Raw genomic sequence first — 22365 nt, 5'->3', positions numbered from 1 at the left:
GGAAATAATTTATCTGATTTATTGATTTAAAGAAAATTCTCAATTAAATATGTGCGCATTACTTAGGCAACAGTTTGATGAGTTGGTTAAGCAATGCTCACATAAACAACGACATTTTTTAAACCGCAGTAAATAAACAAGCGATCAGGTTATGTTCAGAGGATTGAAACAGACAACACGGGTGTAGAGTACAATGAAGGTTGTACTTCAGTAAGTAGGCCTAGAGACACCTTTAGCATCAGGGTTTATAAGGATGTCTAAGAAAAGGACACTACGGTTGTTCTTAATTACAAAAGTAAAAATTACGTTGGAATAACAATAGGTTAAATTTTCTAGAAACTCAGGTTCATGATCCTTAGAATAAAATATCGTAGGAGTATCATCAAAATAATGGATTGGTTTACCATCAGCCAGACAGTTGTCCAGTTAGAATCACTCGTAGTTACAATGAAATGCGTTAGCTAAGGTTGAGCCGACGGATGATCCCATGGCATAGCTATCTTTCTGGTCTAAAAGACAATCATTGAATAGAATGTAAATGTTGGTGACAGAGTTAATTATTATCCAAAGATAGTAGCAAGAATACTGTTGAATTTTCCCAAATATTGAATTATTTTCAATTTTAAATGCAATAGGCAAAGTCTCGTTTGTGAAAAAATCGAATGAGTTTACAAGGTTCATCAAAAAAAGTATTTTAATGAACAGATTCTTTTCTATCTAATAAAATGACAGCAGTAAAATGTTGTATCATATCGTTTATAGGATATTCACATTTTCGAAATGGAAAGTTTATAACTTCAAAGTCGAAAGTTTCCGTTTTATTGAAACCTTTGGAGTTGAATGTTTGGTTAACGATGTTGATATTTAAATTCAGATAGTTAGCTTTGTTTTTGAACACATTTTAATTATGATGAAAATTGTCCAATCATTGAAGAGAACGTAAATGTTGGTTACAGAGAAAGTCATGTTGTTTCTTGCACACTGTTTGGTCACAGATAATTTTCAGCGTTGACTTGATACTATATAATGATTATGCTTTCAAAATGGTGGTCAATAACTTACTTAGCTGGCTTCCAGCAATACTGCCCAGGCTAAGTTGTGTACAGACTAACGCGTGTACTGCACACTCTATTTCCCTCTATGTAGACCCGGCATGGCCAGGTGGGTTAAGGCGTTCGACTCGTAATCTGAGGGTCGCGGGTTGGAATCCCCGTCACATCAAACATGCTCGCCCTTTTAGCCGTGGGGCGTTATAATGTGTAATTCAATCCCATTATTCTTTGATAAAAGAGTAGCCCAAGAGTTGGCGGTGGGTGGTGATAACTAGTTACCTTCCCTCTAGTCTTACACTGGTTAATTAGGGACGGCTAGCGCAGATAGCTCTCGTGTAGTTTTGCGCAAAAATTCAAAACAAACAAACTTATATATATACACACACACACACACTAGTGTAGAGCAAATACTTATATCTATATATATGTACTAGATTATAGCAAGTGTGTGTAGATACACACCAGTGTAGAGCAATATACATTAATAAATACACAAGTGTAAAGCAAGTACTTTTATATACATGTATATATATGCTAAAAGTTCATGAAAAAGGATAATTATTCTTTATATTGAAAGTAATATTTTAATTACAAGTATTTTTTATTTTTGTATTATATACACAAACATGTTTTTTTTATTTCAACAGTTAGATTGGGCAAATCCTGAATGACTTTTTGTTTTACTGTAATATATTACAGCCCTAATCAATCGTAAGTACAGTAATCGGTAAGAACTACAAGGAAGTTATCGGGTTAAATTAAGGGAAGTAAGAAAGAGAAAAAATAAAAGATCATTAGAAGAAAAGAAAAGACCGATTAGACACGAGTCTTTTACGCATGAAATTGCCTCGCAATGACTGATTTCATACGAACACCAGGGTAAAGGCCACATCGTGAAAATTTTTCGTGCCATATAAATATATATATATATATATACACACACACACGCTTAATAGTGACAAAATTTCTAAGATTTTGGTTAATGACCCTTTTACCATGTTAGCTAATAAAAAAATTGTCACTAGAGTTAGACTGATTAGCACTCACTTTTATAACAGATTATCAAATAGTTATAAAAGTATAAAGTCATACAGTAAAATATATTATGTTCTTTAACTACGTTCAGTAGAAGTAAAAACCTCACAGGTTCCACTAAAGTAAAAACACGTAAGCAGCAACATGGACTTTATTTGGCTTGAAAGTTACAGGTGTTCAAGTAAAGTAAAAACAGATAAATATACACATGAACTTATTTGGTTTGAACGTAAAAGTTATCGAAGCACAATAAAAATATATAAACATGTGATTGTTTGTCTTGAACATAACAGGTGTTTATATACAATAAAACAATGCATAAATATAAGAAAAGGAAGTTGATTGGAACAAAATAGAAAGGTTAAGCTGTCTATAAAGTCGTAATTGTTATTGTAGTATGATATCTAAACAGGCCTAAGTCCACTCAGATTGTTTTTTTCATCCATGAAGTCATCTCACTGTCAATATTGGCCGAAGAATCATTAACTTTATAGCAGTGCAAGATTATACTGGAATAAAATCCGTGATCAGTCGAAAACATCGACTAAAATGTTTAAATATTTTAAAGAATTATGGATAATTTAGTGTTTTATAAGTAACTTAAAAGGAACATACTTGTGGATTCAACAAGATACGTTATTCTGCATGAGCCCAAATTATCAACTGAAGATCATTTTCGACCAAATAGGCCATACACCGAGGCAGATAATAAATTATCAATTTAGTGTTTTGCTGGAACATGTTTTTGTGCATTGTTAAATATGCACCGTTATGATATTTTGAATGAAATTTCCAGAGTTTGTAGATGTTACATAACATATATATCTTACAGAAAAAGAAGTTATTCGTAACAAACAGAATATATTGTCAACTAACCCTAAAAAAAGGTAAAGGGTAAACTTAAGACCACCTCCTATGTGTCTGTTTGTTAGCCCAGATCAACTTGTACAAGCAGTAAGGTTAAACCAGTTTGACTATACTCAGTCACCATGTTTGTTTCACAATACAATATACAAAAGAATCATGGCAACAACAAAACCCAAACCCAGCAATGTTTGGTGAAGAGGCTTAAGGTGAAGAAAAATATTTTATTTTCTTCTCTAAATAAAATATCACAGAAACATTTATTCAATTATCCTTTCGTTTTTGTGTCGTGCAGACATACAATTCATATTTTTCCAGTGTTAACGGGACAGATCTAAAGCTTGTGTATGTATATTTTATACTTTGTTGAGACACCAACTCTCTCGACCTCACGAGCTGAAACAGTTTTCGATAGTTTCACCTGAAAGTCTTTATAAGTTATTTGCAAATTGTGTTAAAAATATTGTTGATACTAAAAACCTTTCAGTCTTACAAGTGTTAATTTTATCTATTAATATGCTAATTAACTAAAAGCATTTGTGAAAATAAAAATTCAAAGTAATGTAGTTTCACCGATACAAAACAAACGTCGGTTGTTGCTAAATCAAGTTATCTACATTTGTCATAAAAAAATTGTAACTTCATTGATACAAGTCCATCTTTACGTCAAGCATTACCGGCGAGAAAAACTCAGAATATTTTCTTCTGTCAAGTGAACAGAATTGAAAGGAAAAATAAATGCATTCAGTTTTTTTCAGCACAAAACTACACAACGAACTATCTATGCAGTGTCCGCCACGGGTATCGAAGACCGGTTTTTGGTGTTATATTCATTCAGAATTATTGATGAACCCTTAGGGGTAGGCTTAAAAGAAATTGAAAAAGCTTGTTCAATTTAAACTGTCTATTACACGCACAACAATTTTTTTTTTAAAGTTTTGCTTCCTGAAACGTTTTTGCTGATGGGTATGCACAAATATAGTTTTAGTTTTGCTTTATCACTTAGGAACTCTGAGAAATAGACAGTTAACTGTTTACCGGCAATAACGTATTTAATTGCATTTATGTTTCTAATACGCTATTAAGTTCAACATAATTAAAAGTGTTTTGCTTCTGATTTTCGTTTGTATTCAATGTCCGGTGCATCACGTTGCAGTGTCCAACAGTAGTCAGTAAGCAGTGACAGTTTCCAGTTGCCCTGATATGGTTTTTCCATTGTAGCAATGTCCTGGTGAAACCTTTCACCGTGTTCGTCACTAACAGCACCAAGATTTGCGGGGAAGAAGTCCAAGTGTAAGTGGAGGAAATGAATCTTGAGTGACATGTTGCACTTCATTGTTTTGTATGCTTTGAGAAGTTTGTCTACCAGCTGAATGTAATGTGGGGCTCTGTAATTGCCAAGAAAAATGTCAACAACGTCACTGAAGTCTTTCCAGGCAATCTTTTCCAGCCCAACTAATAGATCTTTGAACTGCTTCACTCATCACATGTCCGATCTGAGGGCCAACAAAAATGCCCTCTTTGATCTTGGCCTCTTGATCCCCAAGTTGATCCCCAAGTTATTCTTGGGAACATCTGTCTTAAATAAACCTTCGCCTTCTTTATTCATTGCTTTCACAAAATTCTTCATAAGTCGCAATTTTATGTGAAGAGGAGGCAAAAAAATCTTTGCCAAGTCGACAAGCGGTTCATGCGCCACATTTTTCAGTCCTGGAACGAACTTTTTACGGAGTAGCCAGCTCTGTCTAGAATAATGTGACTCTTTGGCACAACTGTCCCATTCACAGATGAAACAACAGTACTTTATATAGCCTAGCTGTAGTCCCAGTAACAGAGCAATGACTTTCAGATCTCCACAGATCTTCCAGTTATACTTGCTGCACTGGATGTGCTTCAGCAATATTTCCATGTTCTCGTAGGTTTCATTCATGTGTGCTGCATAGCCAACAGGTATTGAAGGGTGTACTTTGTCATTGTGTAACAGAACAGCTTTGAGGCTTAACACTGATGAATCAATAAAGAGACGCCACTCTTGCGAGTCATGGTCACAACTCAAAGCAATGAACAAACCTTCGATGTCAACACAGAAACAGGGACTGTCAACTTGTGCAAGGAATTTGGTTATATCATCATGACGGCTTCGAAAAACAAAAAATTTCGTACCTGGTGACAACAAACACCATTCCTGTGGTATCGAACCCAGCAATTGGGCTTTTGCTTTTGACTGACCCAAATCTCTGACCAGATCGTTTAATTCTGACTGTGTTATGAGATGTGGATCGCCTGAGGAGCACGGTTCAAAATCCTGATCAATGTCACTGCCAGTTCCCTGCATTGCAGTTTCTTCATCTGGTTCATCTAAGGTTCATTCCTCTGGTGGCTTCGGAATTGGAAGACTGTCGTCATGTGTCACGGGTCTCATTGCTGAAGGCAGATTAGGGTATTCAATTGACTTCTTGTTTTTGGCAGAGAAACCAGACACATTAGTCAAATAGAAGTAACAGTCTGTCACATGGTTTTTCTGTTCTGGCCATATCATCGGGACAGCAAACAGTATTGTCTTTCGAGTGCCTTTGAGCCAAGCTCTCAGACAGACAGCACATGTCGCACAACAAATGTGAGGCGCCCATTCCTGGTCTTGATCACCAATTTTACAGCCGAAGTACAAATGATATGCTTTCTTCACAAGAGCAGTCATTGAACGTCTCTGATGAACAAGCGTATACTCGCCACAAATATAGCAGAATGTATCGCGGCTCTTACGACATTGACGAGACATATTGGCCGACACCATTCGTCCTGTAAAACGTCTATAATATCTAACTTACTTGTTACAGTGCTACTGAGGCAATGCTATATTCTGAAACTATACGTACACACTGTAAGGTCTATAGTAATTCAATGAGCAGTATCTGTGTATGTAAACCACTTTTATAGCTTGCTGAGACAGTGTCAAGCTGGCTCCGGCCTGTCCAGGCATGTCCGGGCTGCATACTTCCACATAACAGCTTCAAGCCTGGCCTGATTTCATGCCTGGACATGCCCAGACTGCACAAAACATTGTTCACAGGTCTCTTACAGAAACGAAAGTTTTTGGACACAAATATAATAAAAAACATGACAAAACTGAAGATTTCGATGAAGGAACACCCAACAGTGTTCAAGAAGCAAAAACTTTGTTGTGCAGTGTTATTTAAGATCTTTTCAAATTCAATGGCAAACACTTAAAACTTAATTAGTATAAACAATTTTATAAATATGTTTAATTTCCTCGAAAATATAAAAATCAAACAGGTAAAGAATAGATAAACGTTTAGCTGTTTTTCATTATTGAATGTTTTTGATACCATTACAAGTTCCTTAAATAATACTGCATAAATGGCTATACAAAACAGAGTTTTCTCACGGTAAAGCGCATAATATTAAACAGTTCCATATACCTTCTTCTTCTTATGCTCTACGTTTCACTAAGAATGAAGTATACCTAGGTGGAATAATTCACAATGAAATGCTTGGTGTCAATTTAAGTGCACAAACGTTTACAAACGTTGGTTAGGAAGGTTCTCTTACATACAAATGATGTACAATAGGACAAAGTCTGTTTCGCAGATCAAAATAACTGTCATATACTTTCAGTGACTGTGATCTGAACAAAAAGGAAAAAAGATTTAACATACTTTCCTAGTTTTACCAAAACATTTATAATAAATTATTATCCAAATAAAATATACGTTCATTGCCATTTTGTTCATACACACCATTATTGGTTTATTGGGGTAAAACTGTGTGTTGAACGAAATATTTTCTTTTTTAAATCAAGTGATAGACTTTAGCGTTGTAAGTCTGTAAACTTACCATTGATCCATAAAGAAACGTCAGTCTGTGCACATTTTGAAATGTAAAAGTTATTATGAATAGTTGCTGATGAATAATACATTTATCAATAATATAGTTAAGCAAAACGTTTGATATCATAATGCTAATATACATAAGTAAGTTGTATTTATATAAATACCCTCGCTTGGCATGGCCAGGTGGGTTAAGGTGTTCGACTAGTAATCCGAGGGCCGCGGGTTCGAATCCCCGTCGCACCAAACATGCTCGTCCTTTCAGCCGTGAGGGCGTTATAAAGTGACGGTCAATCCCACTATTCGTTGGTAAAAGAGTAGCCCAAGAACTGGCGGTGGGTGGTGATAACTAGTTGCCTTCCCTCTAGTCTTACACTGCTAAATTAGGGACGGCTAGCGCAGATAGCCCTCGAGTTGCTTTTGCGCGAAATTCGAAAAGCAAACAAACATATAGATACCCAGTTGTTTTAATCCACTGCACAACAGTATTTTGTTAATATCTTATGTAAGCTACCTACACTTTGATAAAAATAACTAAAATGAAACCTTTTACACAGTGGAAAGTTAATTGATGGCAATTGACCTTATAATACTGGTCATCAATATAACTATTCTATCTCGGAATGTAGAAATTCTCAAATTACTCGCTGATTATTTCAAGTGAAATCTCAGTTCCTATATATGCATGTTTTTCGTTGTTGCTGTTTGTAGGGGAGGACGTTTATCACTCAATAACTCATGTCATTCAGAGCAAAAGTTCATTGTGTTACACTATATAACAATTTTTTTTACGTTTTCTTGTTCCTGGGCAGAAAGTGTTATTTCCCAATTGCTTATGCCTAAAGTAAATGGAAAAGACCAATTTTCCTCTTCAAACTTTGCTTTTGTGACCTAGGTTATGAAATTTTCAAATCTACCCATTTTCCAGAACATTCCAGATAGATTCAGTGCTGAGTAGCTGATAGAAAATTTCCTTGAACTTACAAAAATTTTCAAGAACTTTCTAGAATATTGTAGAACTTACCAGAATTTCTAGAACTTTCCATAGTAATATATATACAGGGGCTCACCACTCACCACTTCAGTTTAGTTCTAGCTGCCTAAGTAAACACACAGATTAATCTGATTTTATCAGAGATGGCATCAAAAAGCTGCAAGCATTCTCCAGACGCATTCTACAATGTATCTGGTCAATTTATCAAGACAAGAGCGAAAAGGTACTCTGTGGCAGCATCTGCTAATAGTGTGAAGCCTACAAGGCATAGTTCGGCATGTCTGTCGGGCATCGAGACAAACCCTGGGCACCTCATTTTACCTGTGAGCACTGCAAAAAACTCTAGAAAGTAAGATGGACAATTTTTGCTTGCTTGAATAGTAAGATTTTATATTATACAAATTTTAGACCTTTTAAAAATTATATTTTTTTAAAATTTCCAATAATATAGAAAAATATCATATATAAAATATTTTGTATGAATCTCTTACACATAATAACAATTTTATTTTGCTCTTTTGCATGATGGTACAGAGCCAAGAAGTTCGCTATTCCAAGAACTTGGCGCGAACCTACTGACCACTCAAACAATTGTTACTTCTGCATGGTGAACCCTTTCATACGTCGGGCTGGCAAGAATGCATCTGCTATCACGTATCCGGACCTTCCATCATCCATCGCTCCAGTGCCACATTGCACTGAGCTCCCTGTACCCACTCCGCCAGATACTTGAAAGTAATTTATATTACAGTCGCAAATCTCGAAAAACTACTCACTTCTAAACATTTTTGTTCCTTTTTGTATAACTTTAGTATAAATACATGTAAATATTGATTTATATGTTGTTTCATTCAGACCTTATGGAAATGAAAATGTTCAAATTTGCCCGTTTTTACATAAAAAATACGTTAATTTTTAAATTTCATTATCCAGGTCACAAAAGCAAAGTTTGAAGGAAATTATAGTCATTTTCTGTACTTTTACTATATAAACAATTAAGAAATAACGCATACTATCCAGGAACAAAATTTTTGTTACATAGTGATGTATAATATTTCTCACATCTTTATGGTTTAAGTGACAAACATTATATTTTGAACTAAAAATAAAGTACACAGAATGATATACTTATTTCAAAATTTACTTTGAAATTAGTAAGCACATAGGTGCTTTGTTTTTCTTAAGGTAATACAGTATCTATTATGCAGGTTGTAACTCATCGCATTATTTAGCAACACAAAATAACTACAGTTGTATGTAGAATATTACATAAAACAACACACAACATCAATAAAATGTTGATGTACAACATAACCTTTAAAAACGGAGAATACATGATCAAACCTTAAACAAGAAGAAAGAGAAGCGTTAGATAAACCACTTACTTTTGACAATATTCGTTCACGAAATAAATTCAATATACGTTAACCAGCATCACTTGGATGTACTTTATTTTAATTTCATTGTAATGAATGTGTTTTTTAGTCAACTACGATAATTATATAAATAAATAACAGAATAGTGCTTTGTTACCACACAAGACTGTTAGCATATGTTCATTCGTTGCCGTAAAACATGTTATTCTATTTCATTACTGAGACTGTAATTTCTTCCCTCCATGAAACATCTCAAACCCTTTCTAAACGAATATAACTTGTGTTTTTTAATAAAATATTTTATCATTCTTTCCGTAGAGAAACTTGTAAATGTAAAATATTTATTAATACATATTTATATTAACATTATTTCTCTAAAGTACAATACTATACTTTTTATGCAGTATAGACTAGACGTTCGTGATGAGTTACGTAACTTTATCTCTTTTAATAATAACACAGGCCTGTGATGGTTTAATTGTCTTGAAAGTTTTACATGTTCTACAGCAATTCCTGTACGCTGAATCCGAAAATGATATCCATTTATCTCCATCACTTACAGATTTTTCATAAAATGTCACATGTATTTTTACACAAGTGAATCATTTCATTGAAATCAAGTCACATTGTATTATGCCTGAAATGTTGACAACTACTGACTCTAGATTTCTATAGACAAATTGCGACGTAAGTTACTCATCGATCGTTCTAGAACTCAAGCAAAACTAATGTAGTAATAAAATAGTTCACTATTGTAATTTTATTTAAGTAAGAGCTTGTTTGTTTTTATTCCTAAGTTGTAAAATGAAAAAAACTGACGTAATAGAAAGAAATGAATAATATTTTTGAAATCTACGTAGCTGAATTACGAAAATTCTTATTAAAACCAAAAATAACTTCCATGAAGTTTAAATTTGCAGAGCTGTATTGATTTGTAAAAAGAAAAATTTCACTTTTTATGGACAAAACTAAAAAGATCATTTTATGGGTGTAATTCAAAGTTTCATCTACATACTATCACCGATTAAGAAGTTTGTTTTTCAAACCAAAACACTGTTAACGAACAAATATGTAACTGAAGATCACACACATGTATAAATCCAGTTATTTAACAGCGGTTAAATTAAACCGTATTTATGTATTTGTGATTAACCTCTAAGCAATGATCCTCACCGAAAGTCTTTTCAACACGTATTGATCAAGAATTATTCAAAATAATTTCACCTACAATAGATATAACATAAATATTATCGTCTGACGTTATTTATCTTATCATGTTAGATATAACACAGACATTCTGTCTAATATTATATATCTTATCATGTTAGAGATAATACAGACATTATGATCTAACATTATATGTTTTATTACTTTACTTATAATACCAACATTGTTATCTAACATTATATATCTTGTAATGTTAGACATGAAACAATCATTGTTGCCTAATATTTTCTATTTTGTTAGCTTATGTACAACAAAAACATTATCGTTTATATGTCTTATTACCTTATACATAACTCTAACATTGTTACCTAACATTATAATCTCTTTACCATATATAAAATATAAACACTATTGTCTAACATATAACTTATTAACTTTATATAGTGCAGTGGAAACACAAGAAAATGTAACAATTCAAACTAATGTGAAAATGGAAAATAAGAAAAACGTATACATACCAAAAATACTGAATGAATATAAAAAGAAAAGCTCATTTTTTCTGCTCTAATTTTTCGACAAGTTTATAAGGCAAGCCAACACTCGTAATTTTGTTTAAGGTTGATTTGTCGTGACACATACGGTATTAGCTATATGAGACCTACGTGTGAGACTCGAAGGCTATGCTGCAAGATAACAAATTTAAATTCTGAAAGTGTTCGTAAAAAATATGACAAGTAGCAGACATTTTTATAATGTACTAATACATAATTTTGATATTATAATTTATTTTATTTTTACTGTCCCCTAAGGGTACTGACGTTTTACAAGAACGCACTGTTCAAACAAATGTTTAATTCATAGTATATAACGAAATAGGCATGACATGACTATGAAAACATGCAACTAACAATTTATGTCTACGTTTTCTTTACGTACAAAAATTAGGCTTAGTGAGGTAAATATTAAAACAATACAACTTTCTCACTGATATAAGCAAGAAACGTGTTTCGTTTCTGATATAGCTATGAACATCTGATCAAAAGTTGTTATTTATGTAAATCAAACTAAAACGCAGACATGAACTAATGAAGTGATATCTCGTGTAGTAAGTTCACTGCAGAAGTATTCGTCAGAAATCAATAGGTAAGAAAAACCTGTGTGCGGATTTAATTAGCAGTTGGATTTCTTCGTTGTTAACGACATTTTTGGCTGTAATTCCAATAATATTTCACAAACTTTGCGTAGTTTAGGAAATTTAGTTTAGTCTAATCACCAGTACAAAGTCGTAGCCATCCATATTCGTCGTCTTTGTTTCTTTGTTCTCTCTCTCTCTCCAAAGCAGATAGATATTTTGTATTTATTAATAAAGTTATCATTTGCTTTAAAAAGAAATGAGCTTTATTAGTAATAGAGTCGAAGTTAAGTATGGCTAAACTTAATCTGTTAAGCCAATTATAACAGAAAAATTTGACGGGCGGATAATATATAAATGACTAATCAAAATAAAAGCACTTATTTTGTCATTGTTATATACCTGTGTATGCATTTCAAGCTTTGTGAGAGAAAGCTTTCAACATATAAACTACAGAGGTATGCAAGTCTGAAGAAATAAGAATATTCGTAACCTAAATCAGTATGAAAATCTGTGATGTTCCTTTTCTGAAATGAAAATCCAAATTAAGGTATTAAAGTAATTCATGAAAACAGAAAAAACACACACAATTCCAATTATTCTCAGTAAATCCGAAAATTTAAGGTCAGTAAGGGATATCAATCCACCTTCTTGTTTCTTTTACTACAATATTCAGTTTTAATCAAATACTTAATTAAACCAGTATAGATATTTTAACAACTTTATTCTGCTAAGACTAATACTATCTTGTACTCATAAAGTGTTAAAAACACATACACTTAACTTTTTTAACTGTTAAATCTAACAAAGAAATCCTAATACCAATCCTTCCGGCGACTCATTAGTAAGACTGAGAGCTTATAACTTGTTAAGCTTATCACAATGTAGTTCTGAGCTTAACAACAAACAAACAAAATCTAGTAGCAGATAGAATGTTGTTCGTGTCTTATGTCCGGAAGAAGAAATTATGTTTCTCTGTTCTTTATTTACTTTAACCTAAACGTGCCACACATTTCAACCTCACTTGACAATAATTTCTCTTTAGGACATTCAGAACAATATTAAGAGTAAAAATTCGTTTATTTATGAAAGAGTCTTATATTAACATTTTTTTTGTTTTGTGACTGTATACAATTAAGGACTTATTTACTAAGATAACACTTGAATTTAAATTTTAAACTTAGCTGTTTTGTTGTTTGTTTTCAGAGCAAAACCACACAAGTTGCTAGAAGTGTTCTCTCCATTGGACAAATCGAACCCCACTTTAATCGTTGTAAGTTTTAAAATTTACCATGGATCTAAAAGTTAAATGCAAATACCCCTATACCTTCTGTTTAATTGAGAGTTTACTGATATACCTACTTTTTTCAAGTACTATTAAGAACTTTGTAATCAAAGAATGGTACTGACAGAAATCGGAAGTGAAAAGCAGTCTCAATCTAATGACTTAACTGTTATAACTTTCCATTAGGTATTCCTAAGATTAGACAAAGAACATACAATGTTACCGTAATAAAAACAAATATTAGCTTTAACTATCTTCCTTTTCACATAATACAAATTACTTACTCTGTTTTGAAGTTCTGTATTTCACCAAAATGCGCGATAATGCGGGTATGTCTTCAGATTTAATTGCATGAAAAAGTTCATGTTCTCTTGTCATTGCCGATAACATCAAGTAGTAACTTACACCTTATTCAACGCGTCAAAGAATCGTTTATAGTCAGAGCACAGAGAAATATTAGTTTACCATTTTTCCCTGACCGAAGAGCAGGAAGCAACAGTCTATCGTAATATGTTAGAGTTTGTCCATTTCCCTAGGTTTACCTCAAATTCAGAAATCAATATCTCACCAGACAAAAGTGTTTGTTTTTCTTTCGTACTCTGCCCGAACTACAAAAAAAAAAAACAACATTCCAGTCGCGTTTTTCTTTCCTTGTGTTGTCAGTAATGATCATCTAATATCCTTCAGTGATATAGACTTCACTGTGTACTTTGCTTGAAGGTTCGTTTACCCATCGTGCTATATAGCTTTCAGTTGCGCATGTGCCATCTCAGCCATTCAGCTTTCGTTTATTGAGTGTAATCGTAGCGGGAAGAAGCAACTATTGAATTTTTACCAAGATTTATTCTCTTTATAAGTATACTGTTCTCCTTACTATTCCATAAAAATATCCTTTTGTTGAAACACTGAGCAAACGCTCATAGTTCGTTAAGCGAATTTCTCATCATATTTTTAAAATAACACACTCACTCTAGCAAGTATGACAGTGAAGAAGAAGGAAATTGTAAAAAAAAAAAAAAAAAGTCATAAATACGTATCTTTGTCATCATTCATGACTGTGTTCTCTTTTTCCTGACCCCCGCTAGTACAGCGGTATGTCTCCGGATTTACAACGTTAAAATCAGGGATTCGATTCCCCTCGGTGGGCTGAGTAGATAGCCCGATGTGGCTTTGCTATAAGAAAAAACACACACTCTTTTCCTGTTTAAGGTTAATGTAAACACAGCTTCACGCAAACTTCTAGCGCTCATACATAAGAGTGTAAAATACATACTTTCTCAAGAAAAGTAAAGATGTATAAAAAACGTTTTATGTAAAATTCACGCAGACAGAATTATACATTATAAATTACGTTCTGCTTGAACAATGCATGCGCACTAAATTCTCGATGTTCGGAAATTATTTCAAACATTTATAGTAATGAATACTCACCAAACAGCAACTTGCTAAATTTTTAATCCCTTTCAAAACTCATAGTATTTAACAGCAGATGTCTTGCAACTATTTATATATTTTCAATATTAAGATTACACTTGGTCGATTACTTGTACTTTAATAATGTACTCCACGTCGTGACATGTGAAAGTTACATTATAAGGTACTTTTATGTTCCTAAAATAATATAACGTTATAAAGTCGTTCTGATGTTAACAAGTGTATAAACATTGAATGATTACTTCAAACTTTAAAAGAAGGAGTGTTATAAAGTCGTTATGATGTTCAAGTGTATAAACATGAATGATTACTTCAAACTTTAAAAGAAGGAGTGTTATAAAGTCGTTATGATATTCAAGTGTATAAACATGAATGATTACTTCAAACTTTAAAAGAAGGAGTGTTATAAAGTCGTTATGATGCTCAAGTGTATAAACATGAATGATTACTTCAAACTTTAAAAGAAGGAGTGTTATAAAGTCGTTATGATATTCAAGTGTATAAACATGAATGATTACTTCAAACTTTAAAAGAAGGAGTGTTATAAAGTCGTTATGATGTTCAAGTGTATAAACATGAATGATTACTTCAAACTTTAAAAGAAGGAGTGTTATAAAGTCGTTATGATGTTCAAGTGTATAAACATGAATGATTACTTCAAACTTTAAAAGAAGGAGTGTTATAAAGTCGTTATGGTGTTCAAGTGTATAAACATGAATGATTACTTCAAACTTTAAAAGAAGGAGTGTTATAAAGTCGTTATGATGTTCAAGTGTATAAACATGAATGATTACTTCAAACTTTAAAAGAAGGAGTGTTATAAAGTCGTTCTGGTGTTCAAGTGTATAAACATGAATGATTACTTCAAACTTTAAAAGAAGGAGTGTTATAAAGTCGTTAAGATGTTCAAGTGTATAGATTGTTTAACTATTTTTTAAAATCTCAAAATATGCTACATACCTGCATAAGATGGAAAAACTAACTTCACACAAACTATTTTATTTAGAGTATTTCCACTACTCTAAAGCTATCTTGTTTTTATGACATTCGAAATTGAATAAATTGCTGTTACATTTTCTTTTTTTTATATTATTGTTATTGAAATAAAAAGTATGCCAAAGCAACGTGGTTCAATATAAAAAAAAATAGGATCAATCCGTTTAAACTGTAATTTTTTCCTACTTCAGAAAAATATTAATGATTCTTGAAATAACTGAAACATATGCACACAGGGAATTATCCTCTTTGAAACTAATTAAGGCAAGTATTACTTACAGACCTGGAACTTAAACTAAAATAAGATTTAGAAACAACAACTCTATATTGGTAATCGTTTGTGTTACTGGATTACTTGGACGATACTTTTATAACTAACACGATATTAAATTAGTTACTTTGGTTCCAAATATATTTTATCGAGTGAAATAGCATGACATATTTAAATATCTGTTAAAGAACTAATCAAATCCAGTTAATTTACCTGATGAAGTTATAGTCCCTATTAATTTAACCTGGTGAAGTTATAGTCCCTCTTACTTCAACCTGATGAACTTACAGTCGCTGTTAATTTAAGTTATGGAAGGTTAGAGCAAATAGCCTTCGAGTAACTATGTACGAAATTCAACAAACAAACGAACAAGCTATGTAGTTTTAACTAGATATAGTTAAACTGATGAAGTGTTACGCTGGAAGTAAAGAGCTTTTTTATTTTTTTACTGTTTTTACTGAAGTCTGCATAGTGACTTTACTATACGACCCTCTTTGTACCAAATTATTCTTACCTATGTATGAAACAGCATTTCTGTATGTTATGGGTTATAAGCTATTTCGGACGAGTCTCCGATTTATTACGTTACGCATGTTGACGTATTACTATTTCAAATAACCGAAGATTTCAATTTGAATCTAGAAGTTAATAAAATGTTAATCTTAATATGTGTCAAATTTATGATATTTGCGAACAATATTTATTTACAATAGCAGTTATTACTAATAGTAATTACAAACGATGGCTATAAACAACAATTTTACAAACGTAAAGACAATATTGATTCTTATATCCGATTTATGAATGATCCAGGTACACGGTGATTTGGTTCATATTGTTGCACCTCATTTAAGCTAGGTAGCTTGGTTAGACACATGCCGCTTACAAGTTCACTTCTTCACGAGGAAGATATTTAATGTCTTCTTATAAATTCTAACGTCCGAAGTAATTTACTAAGATGAATGGTTTGTAATGTTTGAAATCTATAAACGTTCCTGATCAAATTATGTAGTTTTCCGATTAATTGGCGTTAATCACAATTATAGCTTCCTAGCCCTATATCACATTGACTGTTGCTAACTAATAATAATAATCATCTTTGTCTCTCGGCGCGTCGGTTTTTTATACTAGTAATACTGTGTAACAAAAATTTTGTTCCTGGATACTATGTGTTATTTCTTAGTTACTTATGTTTTAAAAGTACAGAAAATGGCCATTATTCCCTTCAAACTTTGCTTTTGTGACCTGGATACTGAAATTTAGAAATTAAACTATTTTCTATGTAAAAACGAGCAAGTTTGCACATTTTCATTTACATAAGGTCTGAATAAAACAACATATGAATCAAGATTTACGTATATTTATATTAAAGTTATAAAAAATGGACAAAAATGTTTAGAAGTGAGTAGTTTTTCAAGATTTGCGAGTGCAATGTAAATCACCCCCAAATATAGTCTCCCATCATGTTTTCCTTATACGCTCCCAGATCACAAAAGCAAAGTTTGAAGAGAAAAATAGGTCTTTTCCATTTACTTTAAGCATAAGCAATTGGGAAATAACACTTTCTGCCTAGGAACAAGAAAAAGTAAAAATTTTGTAACATAGTATAATACGAATTTCTAGAATTTTCAACAATGATCTAGCGCATTTTTGTAAGCAAATATTCTGATTTTCACTTTCAAAAATTCCCTACAAATTTCAAGTATAATCGGGGCTTATGCAATACGAAGTCAAGAGTATAAATCATACGCAAAAAAGAAAACTATACAGAAACGTATAACGGTAATTCCATTACATGTACCATCGCTATATCAAATTAACCAAAATAAAATCAGAGTAGTCGCTTAATTACAACTAATAAGCTTCGTAAATATAAATTACACACGTTTTCAGCAGTAAAGTAAAACCAGATGGTAGAAAATTTGATACGTTTTCTGTGTAAGCACATTCACTATCACGATGTCCTACTGAGTGAAACAGAAAGTTTAAGACATAGCGCATTATTGTTACTATCTTTTTGCCATTAAAAAGCAATATAAGTAGACAACAAAGTACAGAGCGCTACAGTTGTAGAAAAGATACCTCGAGATGTATTATTGATATAATAAACATGTTGACAAGTTTTTCTTCTATACCGAAATATTTCAGTTGACAGAAAGACTATCCGATCCAAAATAAAGGCTTATCTTCGTGGAAAGTTAGACTTGATTTTTTATTTAAATAAGAGCTTAATCATTTTGCAATTTCTAAAATATCAGCCTTGTAATTTCGTTGAAGAAAGGGGAAATATGTTCATGATGGCACATTTAAAGGTCACTCAAAATAATTATTGTTATATTTCACAAGAATATATTGTTAGTAAAACTTAAATTCTTATTGTATAAACATCACTAAAATGATATATGAGAAGAATTGGCAGAGCTATCTCAACAACTGTTTAATTAACCCGTATTCAACGATACAACAGAAACTTAAATGAAATTGTAACTATAGAAATGTATTGTTATTTTCATTGTTCGAGTTTTCACAAAATCTTTGTTGGTGGCAAATAAAATTTGTTATGAAAACTGAAAAATATAATAGTTTTTTAAACTGAATATAAAGAAGACAATCCAGTATAAGTCTGATCTTTAGCTGTTTTATACCTTCCAAATGTTACACTTCAACAAAACAGCATTTGTTTGCAAAGCTTCAAACTTTCAGTATACAGAGGAAAGAGGTAAATCGTCCTTCATAATATATATTATTCTTATATGCAACAAAGTATTTACAGAGAAAATATGAACTATCTTGATGCATCTCTCTGTCCACAGAAAGCACTGAAAAAATTTCAACCCCAAAATTAAAGTCAGATTCCGCTGTGCTGACAAAAGATAATTTTTTCTTTAAATGTTTTTTTAATTAATAAAATGAATTATTTAAAAGTACCCAACAGTTATATTAACAAACGTCTTCTTGTTAGTGTAAATAAACAAATATGTAAAGAAGAAAAGAGTCCGACGTTAATTACGTATAGGCATTAACACTGTCTTGTTTTCAACATTGAAGCTTTGAAGTTAATCTTATAGAAACAATATCTGGATTCCAATGTAATTAAATTATAATAACACACAGATACTATATAGTTTATACATACGTAAAATCTAATCTTTATTTTACATTTTTTTACGCCGCATGTTCTTACCTAATAAGGTTGTAGCACCAAAATATCAAGAGTAATTAATTATGTGGTAGATTAAAGTTTTCAACGAATAAATTCTGAAGAAAAAATTATAAAAATTAGAAAATATAATAAAGAATGCACAGAATAAAAGAGAAGAAAATCCATTTCCATCTGCTTGTTTAGTCCAAAAACAAATGGCGATGCATGTTTAAGAAAGACGAATAAAACCAGTGTACAAATTAGAGACTGAAAAATGTGAAAAATAGTGGGATTGAACGTCACATTATAACGCCCCCACGGCTGGGAGGGCGAGCATGTTTGAGCGCGACTCGGGCGCGAACCCGCGACCCTCAGATTACGAAGCGCACGCCTTAACGCGCTAGGCCATGCCAGTCTCTTATGCTATCTAAAAACGTTATAAGAACTAACAGCTTTATAAGCACAAATTAAGTAACGAATAACAAACACAAATTTACAAAAATATGAAGATGATTTATTCTTATGTTACTTAATTTGTGCTTATAAAGCTGTTACTCTTTTCAACTATGTGCCTACTATAAAATTTAAGACATAAGTTTTAATATAGTGTTCTTTTTTCAACAATCAGTGTTTTTTTTTAATTTTACAATGCAGATAGTTGAGTTTTAAATGCTGATGATGTATGTTGTGGACTTAGGTACTCACATATATTCTCCTGATTTGTTAATGTTTTAGTTCGATTTTCATTTCACAAGCACATGATGTTTTCAAGTAGAAATTAAAATTGATAGATGGTATATCCCCACCACTATGTGAGTTCCTATGACTCAGACACCTCTCTCCATTAATAAGATAATTTTACCATTCTGTGATATAGTTTCTTTTCTAAACATTATTTGTTGATCCTGCATGTCTTGTTGTTTTTGCCTAACAATATGAAAGGAAAAATACAAAAAAATACATCGCCACGATATACTTTCTTTCTGTTACATGTCAAAATTAGCAGGATAATGGTGGTACGACCTTTTTGTATTAAATATGTGGTTCGATACTATTTCTTATTTTCTTAAGCCTAAAGCATTTCAAATCGTCATTATGTTACAAAATGTGTAAATTTTAGATATTTTTTTCCTTCGGTTTAGATCTTCATTCAATTTTCTTAATTTCCCATCTTTAATAAAGCGATTAAAAATACAACTCATAACTTATACAACTATAGACAAAGCACTAAAACAACACAAAGTTAAGGTAGTGTGCGCGATTCTGATGTGTGAATTCTGCTACTACGTACATTGCGAACCCTGCTTAACAGGGTTGACCAACTGCGCTACAAACCCCTATGTGAGATGGAGCAGTAATTACATTTTAGTCACTGAGGACCCATAAAGAATACTCTTATTATTCTATGTTGGCAGTCTTCGATAACGAGGATTAACGACATAAATTATTTGATAATTAACTCGGTTATTTTACAGATGTTTTCACAATGGACTGGTCACTATTATTCGAATGTGTGACATAAAGTGAAATGTCTCTATTATACATGAACGTGTGTAATTTAATGACAGAAACAATATAAACATATAAAGATTCAGTCGTTACAGAATTATATACTGGGTGTCAAAGTAGGTAACCACCATAGACGCATGAACGCATAATTTATAAATGAGAATTCTTGTATTTGGTTATTAATATCTCTGAGAAAACATAAAACACTCTAATTTGCCGAGTTTAATACTGTTAACCGTTAAAGCTTATCATATTCTTCATTATCATCACTCCAAATAAGAGAATGTAATTTTTTTTCTATTTATGATCTTTTGCTGTCTTTTAATCCTGATTTGTTCAAGTTATCTAGCAATTTTTAACGAACGCCTTGATCTTAACATTTTATCTCTAAACAAAATTATAAATTTTTAGCCTTTTGCAATTAAATGAGTAAACATTTTCAACTTTATTGTTAAGTAACAAATAGTCCAATTATAACAACTTTATTTATTCACTATTTTAAAGATAGAGAATCATTTCTCTATGTGATTTTTAAAAACTAAAGGTTGAGGATTACTTGAATGGGTTTTAACAATAAAACTTTATTACAGAGATACAACGTTTTGTTCGCTATCCATTCAAGACATCTTCAAATTTTACCATGTCTCCGTACTTTGTCTTTAGAGTATCAGTGTTATGTATTAGGTTTGTATTATTTTCAAATTTCTTTAAAGACCACTTGAAAAACACAGTGTTGATGATTTATTGATACTATCTGCCACTTACTAAATTTGATAACTTTTAGTTTGTTTCTTTTTACCTTAAAAATTCACAAGTTAAAAGAAAAGCTTACTAAGTTTAAAATTGTTACAGTTTGACCATGCAATTTTCTCCACATAGCTTGAATTGTACGCTGTTTAATAGACTCTTCCTCCTTGCAAGCGTATATTTTGTCAATAACTCGGTGCTATACTCACTAATACTTTTCCTGAAATGACTGACTTTGTCCCTTGAACTGTAATTTTCTGAGACATCTCAATTTCACAAGACTCCTGATATTCTAAGACATCCTCAGTTTCTTAAAATTCCTGACTTCTTAAGACCCCGAATTTCCAAAGTTATCCTTAATTCTCTAAGACTCCTGATTTCCGAAAAATCCTCGATATTCTATTCCATTCCAGATTTATTAAGACTTCTGATTTCCTTGGCCATCCCCGATTTTAAAAGACTCCTTGTTTCCAAAGATAACATTTGTTTTCGGATACTTCTGATGTTTAAATCATACTAGTGACATCTTAGCTCTCACATTTATAAAATGGAGTTTTCTTCTTTCTTGTACTAACCAGTTGGTCAAGACACTCGAGTCGTAATCTGAGGGTCTCGGGTTCGAATCCCAGTCACACCAAACATGTTCGCCCTTTCAATCGTGAGGGAGTTATAATGCGATGGTCAATACCACTATTCGTTGGTAAAAGAGTCGGCGGTGGGTGGTAATGACTAGCTGCCTTCTCTCTAGTCTTCAACAGCGAAATTAGGACGGCCAGTGCAGATAGCCCTCGCGTAGCTTTGCGCAAAATTAAAAACAAACCCAAACTTTCTAGAACTTAGCAAACCTTTTTCCTGAAATAGTATTCAAAACTTAGCATTATTATTGAATTCCAGAAAAATCCTGGTATAATCAATACTTTAGTTGACCAGAAAAGTAAAACAATTGACTCCTATAATCAAAATTTGTAACATGCAGACAATAAATATTCCTGCTACAAAAACCTTAACAATTTAAAATATTTCACAAAATAATAACAAAATATTATACAATAATATATCTAAAGAAACATGCCCATACTTTCGAAAGTCCTATGGTATTTCTCATGCATGAAACTTCTTTATTTAGTTTTAGTAAGTACAATATTAAATCTTGCTGTAATTTTCACCTATATCAAATTTATACGATAAGAAAGATAAAGTTCGTTTTTACATAAGAAATAGTTCACCTCTGGGAAAGCAGTAAGTATACGGATTTCCAACGCTAAAATCAGAGATTTGATTCCCTTTGGTGGACACGGCAGATAACCTGATATGTATTTGCTATAAAAAACACACGCATAAGAAATTTTTAAGCACAAAGTGATGTTAAAACATTTTAACTAAAAATTAAAAGTGTCACTAAATGCCGAATTACCACCTATGTGCGCTAGATTTAATTATTAAATTGATGTAAAAGATAAAAATAAAAAATAACAGTGCACTTAATATTATTCTTTTCCTAAATATATATTTT

The 22365-nt window shown here is 32.1% G+C and overlaps 1 protein-coding gene across 3 annotated transcripts in view; it reads right to left on the bottom strand.

Moving 5' to 3' along the window:
- Nucleotides 1-13466, bottom strand: part of LOC143222691 (caskin-2-like) — a 222330-nt gene extending 208864 nt beyond the window's left edge. For 2 of the 3 annotated variants that reach the window (XM_076449533.1, XM_076449535.1), the window contains exon 1: nucleotides 13038-13466. In XM_076449533.1, coding sequence (XP_076305648.1) covers nucleotides 13038-13143 — 106 coding nt within the window. In that variant the 5' untranslated portion in view covers nucleotides 13144-13466. The remainder of the gene's footprint in view (nucleotides 1-13037) is intronic. The other variant, XM_076449537.1, reaches the window with a different exon arrangement.
- Nucleotides 13467-22365: the final 8899 nt, after the last annotated feature.

Source organism: Tachypleus tridentatus, chromosome 8, assembly GCF_004210375.1.
Source record: "Tachypleus tridentatus isolate NWPU-2018 chromosome 8, ASM421037v1, whole genome shotgun sequence".
NCBI classification, from domain to species: Eukaryota; Metazoa; Arthropoda; class Merostomata; order Xiphosura; family Limulidae; genus Tachypleus; species Tachypleus tridentatus.
This window is presented reverse-complemented; position numbering and strand designations above follow the sequence as displayed.